This window comes from Gorilla gorilla, chromosome 12, assembly GCF_029281585.2.
Source record: "Gorilla gorilla gorilla isolate KB3781 chromosome 12, NHGRI_mGorGor1-v2.1_pri, whole genome shotgun sequence".
In the NCBI taxonomy this organism is placed as follows: Eukaryota; Metazoa; Chordata; class Mammalia; order Primates; family Hominidae; genus Gorilla; species Gorilla gorilla.
The window spans coordinates 50,996,454-51,008,151 of NC_073236.2; the positions used below are offsets into that span (position 1 = coordinate 50,996,454).

General features: G+C 42.1%; 1 gene segment (V, D, J or C); it reads left to right on the forward strand.

Annotated features, from left to right (window-relative positions):
* Positions 1-1,824: 1,824 nt before the first annotated feature.
* LOC101140974 (immunoglobulin kappa variable 1-39-like) lies at positions 1,825-11,309 on the forward strand. The segment is given in 4 exon segments: positions 1,825-1,897; positions 2,022-2,365; positions 10,734-10,806; positions 11,188-11,309. Coding segments are annotated over 4 exon segments (594 nt in total).
* The last annotated feature ends 389 nt before the right edge of the window (positions 11,310-11,698 follow it).

Below are 11,698 nucleotides of genomic sequence, written 5' to 3' on the forward strand. Positions count from 1 at the left end.
AAAAAAAAAAAAAAAAAAAAGAAAACCCTCCCTGGGAATGTTGATCTATCAGGGAATATTAACATGCACTAGGAGTTAAATTCAAAAGAGATTGGAAGTTGATTTCATCCAGTCAGGCTATTAACTATTCTTTTGAGGATCCATTTATTTTATTTTACATCATTTACTCTCCCTAGGTTGGTTACAGTCCCCACCTCCCTCTCCCCGATAAAGGATGTATAAGCACCTGGACCTCACTGGGTTATCTGGGTAATCTCTCTCCTCTGATTTTTTCCTCTGCATGTTAAATAAATTTGTTTGCCTTTTTCTCCTATTATTTGTCTTTTGTCCATTCATTTTAAGCAAACCTTTAGAGGGCAAAATCAAACTTTGACATTTCACCCTACGCAAGCAAGTTTCCTTAAAATTCAGGCCCCTGAATGGGCAGCAGGAGGGTGTGTGCAGATGCTACACCAGAGTGATTTGGCCACTTCTACTCAGGAATCAGTAATACTCCCCAGAACCCCAGGCTGCAGGCCACTGATGCTGATGTAGGTGGATCCACTTCCTCTGCTGCTGAACCAGGCTGGGATGATGTGAGATATAATGTGTCCGAATCTGCGTCCAGTTTTATCCAAATCCAAGTGATTTCTCCATATATGTGGGCATTTGCTTGATAGGAGATGGAGACTCTCTTTCCTGGATGTCAGACAGGAGGCTGGCATCTTGGTCAGAATGTCCCCTCTTACTGCTAAACAGTGAAAGAGGAAAGTGGCATTGATAGTGCAAGGCAGGGGCATGCACTGAGCAGCAGCTGCCCTCACTAGGAGAGAGGGTTCACTGTCCTGATCTTTCCCAAGTTCTCTCCTTTACGTGTTCTCCAGAAATCCAGACTCCAGAGCACCCAGGGACAGGCTGGTGGGCAGTGCAGCTCAGAACATTACTCAGTGGATATGGTATTGGTCTTCTTACTTTAGAGACAGTTGATCCTTAGGTAATTTCAAGTTTATCTTAATCCATGCTCCTATAATTGGAGGAAGAAACAAGTAACTTTTTTTTTTTGAAGTAATCAGATCCGGCATCACTAGTCAGCGCTTCCTGCTGATAAACCCTGGGGAAAATACCCAATGACAGAAAAGGAGGTATAATATAGAGATCCTCAAAGCAAAAATAAGATGCAGCTCATATAATCTCTGGGCATTATTGAGGTCTATAGTTTGCATAAATGTGCAACTGTAAGTGGTACACACATTAAGGACTTATAGCACCATCTTTGTGCACCTGCAGTGAATTGCTTGACCTTATACTGATAATAAGAATGGTTTAAGGTTATTATAGAATACTTACAAATATATTTAGCATTATCTTGATATTTTTCCTTTTTTTTTAAGAAGGAACAATTACACACTCACAGAAATGTAACTATACCACAAAGTACCCCCCTCCCTTTCAGAGTATTTTTAAGACCTGCTGATTCCACACTCTAAAAACTTTACTTTGAGTTTCCTACAGAGAAGAATTTCTCCCAAATAATCCCCATATGCCGATGGAATACATTACTCCCTCAAGTACTCAGCAGTATTTCAAATTTCGACAATTATCAAAAAATATTCTTTGTTTCAAATTGACCCCCAGCAAGAAACAGATTAAAGACAAATCTGTGTTGCCCTGGTCCGACCTGAGACCCTGGGGACACTGTCCTTGTGCTGAGTTACTGAGATGAGCCAGCCCTGCAGCTGTGCCCAGTGGGCCCCACCCCTGCTGATTTGCATGTTCCCAGAGCCCAGCCCCCTCCCTGCCCTGAAGACTTATTAATAGGCTGGTCACACCCTGTGCAGGAGTCAGTCCCAGCCAGGACACAGCATGGACATGAGGGTCCCCGCTCAGCTCCTGGGGCTCCTGCTGCTCTGGCTCCGAGGTAAGGAAGGAGAACACTAGGAATTTACTCAGCCAGCGTATTCGGTACTGGCTGGATTTTCAGGGAGGGCTTCTCATAACGTGATTGATTTTGTGGATGTTTGTTCTTATGTTTCCAACCTCAGGTGCCAGATGTGACATCCAGGTGACCCAGTCTCCATCTTCCCTGTCTGCGTCTGTAGGAGACAGAGTCACCATCACCTGCCGGGCAAGTCAGGGCATTAGCAATGAGTTATCCTGGTATCAGCAGAAACCAGGGCAAGCCCCTACACTCCTGATCTATGCTGCATCCAGTTTGCAGTCGGGAGTCCCATCTCGGTTCAGTGGCAGTGGATCTGGGACAGATTTCACTCTCACCATCAGCAGCCTGCAGCCTGAAGATATTGCAACTTATTACTGTCTACAGGATTATACTACCCCATTCACAGTGTTACAAGCCATAACAAAAACCCCCCAGAGAAGCAGATGTGTGAGTCTCCACTGTCCTAGCTACTCCTCCTGGTGCCTCCATCTGCTGAGAACATTTCCCAAATTGCATCCACACTTTGAAGTTTCTGTAGAAAGTGACATGAAGCCTCCTCTATACCTTAACTATCTTTCCTTCACGTCATCCCCAGCGGCACAGACAGGGCAAACCCTCTCCTGATTGCATTAAGAACAGAGATGATTACACCTACGAAGTCTGAGTTATGGTGTGAGTTGGAATTAATATCATAAAGGAGACACCACTCTTGGAATTCCAAGTAGAATTTTTTTTCTAAAAACAGGAATGAGAGTCTAAACTACAGTCTTTAAAAGTCTTGATGGCATGAGAATGAAGATGCAAATGCAAAAAAGAGGGATTCTCTGGATCTCGCCATGAATCCAGAATGTATCTGCCACTTCAGAAGGTATAATTGCCAATCATGTGGTCCTCAGACATGTCTGGCAAGCCCAGGTTTGGGGCTGCTGATGCTCTCTGCCTGGAGAACCTGCCTGATTTTCTAAGGCACCTGCTTAACTGTTGACCAGCAAGGGTCCTGTTCCAAAGAGACCTAGCCAAAGAGAATGATCAGAGTAAAAGGCCAATTCCTTCCAATGCCTTCCTGGCCCCATTTTCCCTGAATCCTCCCTGTTAATTATAAAAACTCTTTCATGGCTCTTACCTCTGACTCACCGGGCTCCCAACTCTCAGGTTTCCTAGTTCTGCCCTAAGCAAGCCTCACACTGTCCTGCCCTTGGAGCTTTACTCTCACTGCTCCCTCAGGGGTGATGCTTTTCCCCAGACCCTTGGGTTCCTTCCCTCACTCCCAAAGCCAACCCTGTGCTTCCCATCTTAATGATCCCTCTGCATATGTTCATAGGACACCCTACTCCCTGCTTTTGTCAGAAGCACTTTTCGCCTTCTGACTTATGATATAATTTATTTACTTATGATTTTACACTTGATAGGCTGACTCCCTCTAGTGGAATTTGAGCTTCATGGGATCAGGGGCCATTGTCTATTATTTGCATTGCTGCATCCCAGTGTAATGGGAGTACCTGGCAAACAGTAGGTGCTCAGTGTGGGGCACTCTTCCCAGGAGTCTGCATGTCTAGAAGTCTGGGAGGATTGTAAAGAGTGGATTAAACTGCTTGTTATATGGACAATGTTCCCTTTTCCTTTTTTTTTAATTCATTTTACTTACCCAGTCTTTAGGAAATAAGGAAAATTACAATTCTCAGAACTTATATACTTTGTCTCAAGTGGTATTTTAGGTTGTATTTCCTGAAAACATACAATAATAATACAACATTATCATACTTAATTGATTATATTATACTAATATGTAATGACATGTAATATGTACTATGTAAGTTATAACAATAGTAGATTTATTGACTTTCCATTTAAAAGACAAAACTTATTAGATTATATCAGGAGTCAGATAATTGATATTTCAGGTTTGTAGGCAAAGAAAGAAAACTGAATACATTACTTAGATACATACATAAGAAAGAAAACACATTTTCACTATTGTTATTAATAATTTTAAATGGAATGTAATTTAAAGAGCTTCTCAGCCTGTTCAGGGGAACCTCACTCACCACTACATGTTCACAACTCTGAGGAAAACAAGAAAACCCCAGATAAGATTCTTGTTTCCATCAGTGGTGTGAACAGAGGTTTTCAAAACTGTTAAAAGGAAAAGAGTCTGAGTCTGTGTGAAAGGCTGTGTTGTGCAGAGTGGAGTGCTCTATAGAAGAGAAGATACCACCCCCATTTTTCCTGGCCAAGTGGACGCACCGTCATCTGTCTGATCTGTCTGCAGGGAGTGGAATCACACAATGATGAGTCTGAGCCTGGAGTCTGCTTATCTTTGCAGCTGTGGTCACTCATGCACCCACAGTGCTTGGCCTAACAAAGTGATGTCCTTTACTAGTTCTTCCAAAGAATGGAACGTTTTCAGGGCTCATAGAAAAGATGTCTAAGCTGTGAAGGAAAAGTGTGTATAGAAGATGAATTTCTGATCAATGACTTCAGCCAGGTGCAATCATGCAGCAAGGAAGATGAATGGGCATGTTGCAGGAAGAAAGAGAAAAAGAAACCATAGGTTTTTATTTTTTCTTTCAAGAGATTTGTACTAAACACCATCTGTCTGAGCCTAGGTTATTGGTGAGGTAGGAGGACAGGGATTAAATTGTGAGTCCAGAGGGGAGAAGGTCTACCCCCATGCTAAGTCAATAGCCTTTCTGACTTGACCACCTGGGCAGGGGCTTCTCAATGAAAAGAAGAGGAGGCAGGTGGTCTCTGTAGCTGGAAGCTCAGCACCTTCCCATGCTTCTTTGCATGTTCCTCCCAGCCACGCTGCTGTCCAGAGCCCATATCAATGCCTAGGTCAGACCTCAGGGGAAGAGCTACTCAATTAGGACACAGAAAGATTCATGGAAGCCCCAGCTCAGCTTCTCTGCCTCCTGTTACTCTAGCTCCCAGGTGAGAGGAAGAGGAGATGGCTCTGCACTGAAACTCTCAACCTTCTTGGTTCCTCTGACCTGGCATCCCTGCTGAGCAAGAACAGTAATTATAATTCAGTGTAGATCAGTGACTGTGGCTGTGCTATGAGGATGGTGATGGGCACTTGATGCAGTTTATATGGTGACTTTCCTGTTTTATTCCAATCTCAGGTACCTCCAGAGAAGTTATGTAAAAGCAGTTTCCTGACTCCTTGTCTTTGTCTTCAGGGAAAGAGACTTTCTCACCTGTGGGTGCAGTCGGAACATTGGAAGCTCCTTAGCCTTGTATCAGCAGAAACCTGGGAAGGCTCCCTGGCTTCTCATCTATGGTGCATCCAGCAGGGCCACTAGAATCCCAGAGGGGTTCAGTGGTCATGGGTTGGAGACAGACTTTACTGTCACCATCAGCTGCCTGGAGCCTGAAGATTTTGCACTTCTTTGTCTTTTTTGATCTTTGTTTGTTTAAAGTCCGTTTTGTCAGAAACTGAAACCGCTGCTCTTTTCTGTTTTCCATTTCTTTGGTAGATTTTCTCCATCTCTTTATTTTGAGCATATGTGTGTCATTGCACTTGAGATGAGTCTCTTGAAAACAGGATACCAAAGAGTCTTAGTTCTTTTTCCAGCTTTCCACTCCTTGTCTTTTTTCGGAGCATTTAGCCTATTTGCATCTAAGTTTAGTATGAATATGTGTGGGTTTGATCCTGTCATCATGATGTTAGCTAGTTATTTCACAGACTTGTTTATGTGGTTGCTTTATTGTGTCACTTGTCTGAGTACTTCAGTATGTTTTTGTAGTGGCTGGTAATGGTCTTTCCTTTCCATACTTAGTGCTTCTTTCAGGAGCTCTTGCAAGACAGGTTTGGTGGTGACGTATTCCCTCAGCATTTGCTTGTATTAAAATGACCTTATTTCTCCACACTTATGAAGCTTAGTTTGGCCAGATATAAAATCCTGGGTTGGATTTTTTTTCTTTGAGAATGTTAAATATTGACCCACAATCTTTTCCAGTTTGTAGGATTTCTGCTTAGAGATCCACTGTTGGTCTGATGGGCTTTTCTGTGTAGGTGAGCAGGCCTTTCTCTCCAGGTGCCTTTAACATTTTTTCTTTCATTCCCACCTTGGAGAATCTGATGATTATATGTCTTGGGAATGATCTTCTTGTGGAGTATCTTACTGGTTTTCTCCGAATTTCCTGAATTTGAATGTTGACCTCTCTAGATAGGTTGGGGAAGTTCTCATAGATGATATCCTGAAATACATTTTCCAAGTTTGTTCCATTTGCCTCATCTCTTTCAGGTATGCCAATCAGTTGTAAAATGGGTCTTTTTACATAATCCAGTATCTCTTGGGGGTTTTGTTCATTCTTTTTCATTACGTTTTCTCTCCTCCTGTCTGCCCATCTTATCTCAAAAAGTCAGTGCTCAAACTCTGAGATTCTTTTCCCCACTTGGTCTATTGTGATGTTAATACTTGTGATTGCCTTATGAAATTCCTGTAGCGTGTTTTTCAGATCTATCATGCTGGTTATTTGCTTCTCTATACTGGCTATTTTGTCTGCATCTGAAATGATTTTTTATTATTTTTAGCTTTCTTGAATTGGGTTACAAAATACTCCTGTAGCTCAATTAACTTTATTCCTATTCCTACTTCTGTCATTTCAGTCAGCTCATGTTCAGCCCAGTTCTGAACCCTTGATGGAGAGGTGATGCAGTCATGTGGAGGAAAGAAACCATTCTGGCTTTTTGAGTTTTCAGCGGAGAACTAGTTGATTAATTTTTTTTGTGCTTAGTGATTTGTGTATCTTCTTTATGAAATCTGTTTTTACATGTATAGTCATGAAATACCTTTTCACGCTATTTTTTAAAAGCTTCATATTTTTGACTTTTACATTTCAGGTTATGATTCATTAAGAATTAATATTTGTATCCATGTATACATAAAATGTACCAGTAAAGATTCATTTTGATTTAATATGGATATCTAATTGATCCAATATAATTGAGTTATAATTTTTTTTCTACTAAATCACTGCTATGATCTGATTGTTTGTGTCCCCTCCAAAGTTCCCATTCAAAGTGAGTCTTCAGGGCAACAGTATTAGAAGTTGGACCTTTTGGGTGATTAGGTTATAAGGAGTCTGCACTCATGAATAAAATTAATGCCTAATAAAAGTGGCTTCACATAAAGTTACCCCTTTGGTCCTCCCACCTTCACCATGTGATGATTCAGCCACAAAGTTCCATCTTGGGAGCAGGAGCAGCTCTCACCAAACACTGAGATTGCCAGTGCCTTGACCCTGGACTTCCCAGTTTCCATAACCATGAGAAAATAAATTTGTGTTGTTAATTAATTACCCAGTCTAATTTTTTTTTTCAGTACAAGTGCCTTGAGACAATTGCTGTACGACTTTTATTGTAAATTGAGTGACTATGTATATGCAGAGTTGGTTTCAGATTCTCTAATTCATTGCACTGGGTTATCTGTCTCACCCTTCACTAGAACAATAATTTTTAAATTTTTAAATTAATTATTTTTTGACACAAGGTCTTGCTTTGTTGCCCAAGCTGGAGTGCAGTGGTGCGATCTCAGCTCACTAGAACCTCTGCCTCCCAGGCTCAAGCAATCCTCTGACCTCACCATCTCAAGTAGCTGAGACCACAGGCATGCACGACCGTGCCCAGCTAATTTTTTTATACTTTTTGTAGCAGTGGGGTTTCACCATGGTTCCCAGGCTGATCTCAAACTCCTAAGCTCAAGCTATCCACCCACCTCAGCCTCCCAAACTGCAGCAACTACAGGTGTGAATCACTGCACCCAGCCACAGTATGGTTATTTAATATAGGATTTTGTAGTGAGAAGTGTTAATCCTTCCATCTTGTTTTCCTCATGTAAGATTACCATCACTGTTTTTTGCCTCTTTGCGTGTCCATCTAATTAGAAACATCTTTTAAATTTCAACAAAATTCACAGTGATTTTGGTTGTCACTGTATTGAATTAATTTGGGGAGATTTATATTTACAATATTAAGTTTTCTAATACATATACATGAAGTAACTTTCCATTTATTGTGTCTTCTTGAGTCTTTCTCCATAACCTTTTGTACATTTGCACATCCTCTTTATAACTTTTTATTTTACTATTATGTCAAACAGAGACAAGTTGCAAAAATCTAAGAAATATAAAATGGACTCACATTCATTTAACTATCAACAGTTGACTTTCTACTTCCATATTCTTTCTATAAGTTGATATTCTGGGTACTACTGATGGAAACAATACAAACTACTCTGAAACTTAATGACACATGTAAACTGCAATCATCTGCCTATCATCTCGGTGGTTCTGGATGTTGCCTGGGCTCACCAAGTTTTCTGCCAGGCTTTTCAAAGAATGCAGTCAGAGGGTGGGTGGGGAATGTGTCATCTCTAAGGTGATTGACACTGGTTATAGGGTTCTCAGCTGGGGCTCTTTGCCTATTCATACGGGGACTTGGTTTCCTCAACACTTTCGTAAGAGGAGTGGACAGAAGTTATGTACACTAAATGGCATCTTATAGCCTCAGAAGGCAAATAGTGTTACTTCTACCACTGTCTGAACCCCACAAAGAGTCAACAGAAATGAAGTGTAAGGCAGTAGGTTTAATGGGAGGAGCATCAAAATCACACTGTTAGAAGGAACTGTACGACGGGAGCTCTTCTCACAGGCATCTTGGAGGATACAACAGGCTTCAGTGCACCCTGTGACCAAAGCAATTCACATTCCTCCCACATGCTAAATACTCTAATTCTCAGAGCCACGTGCTCAAGTATTATTCCATGATGGTGTTAGGGTACCCTCAAAATGATGCCCTGGGGGAGTGATATTAGCAAGATGACAGAGTAGGAGATACTAATCTTCACATGCCCACCCCCAAAAAAACACAAACACACAGAAAAAAAGCAAAATCTACAATTAGACAGCTCTCCAAAAAGGAAAATAGCCCTTGGAGAGCTCAAGGGTCCAATTAAAGAAGTGCAGAAACACAGTGGGCAAAAATGCCCAGAATAACCATACAGAAAGAATTGCTGGGAGATGGCAGACCTGAGAGTTTTGAGACATCTAGGAGCAAAGAAGCAGGAGGCAATTGTTATCAGCCGGGAGGCAGGGCCACTGCAGTCCCCACGGCCTGCTCTGTGGAGGACCCTGCAGCCTTTGCAGCTGAGGATCTCAGTATCCCCCAGGCTGCCTCCACTTTACAACTTTCCTGATGAAGGTCTCTTAGTGTTCATTGATAAGGATCACAGCAGCCTGCTCCAGAGTGGACACTGGTGGTTTTTGGCACTAAAAATACCTGAAGCCATGGGCATGTACATCACCCCAGAGAGGAGGATGCTGCGATACCTTCCTTCCACATCCTCCCAAGCAGCAGCCACTGTTGTGCGGCCTGGGAAGGGGTTGCCTCCCAGCCCCAACTCTGCATCATCACAGATCCAGGCTCCAGGACTTCATCCTGTGTTGGCAACTCAGACCCTGAGCCACTTCCATGTGGACCAGCCCCACCCCAGGCCCAGAGCTGCTGTCACTACAAGTGCACCCACACTCCAGAGCCTGGCCCTGAGGCTGCTCTGGAAATTGCCTAAGACATAACATAAATAGAGAATGTACAGCAACACAGTAGAGTGAAATGCAGAGAATAACCACACAGAAAGCATCTCTGGGAGATGGCACACCTGAGAGACCTGAGAAATATTGCAAATGTGTCAAGAGTAATGAAACACATTAGTCTATAAGATCAAAAAAATGGAACTTATCCAGGATAAACATCAAGACATGCATCACTATACAGATTGTAGTTCAAATGCTAAATCACATACAAAGAGAAAATCTCAAGTGTATTAAAAAAAAAACTGGTTCATTATACCAGGGAAACAGTAATAAAACCTCGATTAACTGTTTATGAGACCAGTAGAGGCAAGAAGACAGTGAGATTACATACTTACATGCTGGGTGGAGGGCACTCAACCAAGGATTCATTATCCAGTGAAAATATGCTTCAAAAATAAAGGTAAAGTAAAAACACTTATTTATGAACAAAATGAAGAGAAATGATTTCTTGTAGATATGCTCTATATATATTCAAGAGGCAATTTTTCAGAATCACAGGAAATGAGAGCAGATAGTAAGTTGAACGCACAGAAATAAATGAAGATTTCATAAATAGTAAAGAAAAGAGTAAGATGCAAGGAAAAACAAAAGAAAAACAGGTTTTTCCTTCATTGTATATGAAACTCTAGTCCAGGAAAAACCAAGCTATTGTGATGAATATCTCAATTCCAGTTACCTTGATTGGAATGGGGAAGCAGCTGTTGCCTGGGAAGGTGCATGAGGGATGAATCTGGAGAATTTGAAATACTGTAGAGATTCATTGGGATGGAGAACATACATAAAACTTAGTCGCATATTTAACATTTCAGCCCTTTACCCAGTATGTGTATTACCTCAAGAAAAAAAAACTGAAAAAGCTAATTATGTACTCAAATATACGAACAAAGAAAGAAGAATTATCAATTACTTATGGAATCTCAACCTTACTAAGAAGTGAAAAATGCCCCTGGGAAGTGCTAAGAAACAAGAAATGTAAGAGAGGACACAAAAGGGACAGGGAATTTATCCTAATCATGCAGCATAGATTTTATCTGTGTTGATTTCCCTCCAGAGAAGGCATTTAAGGAAGTTTTCTCACAACAGAGGCCCCTTCACCCTTCCCTTGGCTCTTTCCACTCCACTGCACCCACCAGGGGATTTGCACACTGTCCCCTAGGGAGGACCTTCCCTTGTGAGTCTGAAATAAAAGCTCAGCTCTAACCTTGCCTTGACTGATCAGGACTCCTCAGTTCACCTTCTCACAGTGAGGCTCCCTGCTCAGCTCCTGGGGCTGCTAATGCTCTGGATCCCTGGTAAGGATGGAAGTAAAATGAGGTGGGAAAATGGGGTAGGACGCTGAGATCTGGGGGCTCCACAGCTTCCCATATTTATTTCAACTGTGTGTTAGAGGCACATGGTCTATGCTCCAGGAAACAGAATTCGTATTCTTGCCTTATGAGTAATCAGGATCCTCTTCCAAGGAACAATGACCAGTGCTCTGGTTAAGATGTTGAAAATAAAGAGTTTCTTACTGGCTAGTAAACAGTGCATTCATTTAAAAAGAAGTCTACTTTTCATGATATAAATGAAAACTGGAAAAAAATACATAACTGTAAATAAATATCATAAGGGAAATCACTTAAGTTGCTCCTGGTGTGTCTGTATAACCTTGCACTTCTTTTGTATTATTTCAGGGTCCAGTGGGGATATTATGATGACCCAAACGCCACTCTCCCTGCCTGTCATCCCTGGAGAGCCGGCCTCCATCTCCTGCAGGTCTAGTCAGAGCCTTGTTTACAGTGATGGAAAAACCTAGTTTTTTGGTACCTGCAGAAGCCAGGCCAGTCTTGACAGCTCCTGATCTATTTGGTTTCCAACCAGGCCTCTGGAGTCCCAGACAGGTTCAGTGGCAGTGGGTCACGCACTGATTTCACATTGAAAATTAGCTGGGTGGGGGCTGAGGATGTTGGGGTTTATTACTGCATGCAAACTGTACAGTCTCCTCCCACAGTGGTACAACCCGAACAAAAACCTCCCTTCTGGGGTGCTCACATGCACTGCTTGCCTGGGGAGCAGGTCAGCAGGGTTTCTCAGTCTGCAGAAGAGGAGGCTGTTGGAGAATTCAGGGCAGAGTTTGCTGATGAGGACTCTGGCCCATGAGAGGCTCAGCTGCACCTCAGTCCCACATGTTAAGGCTCCATCAGC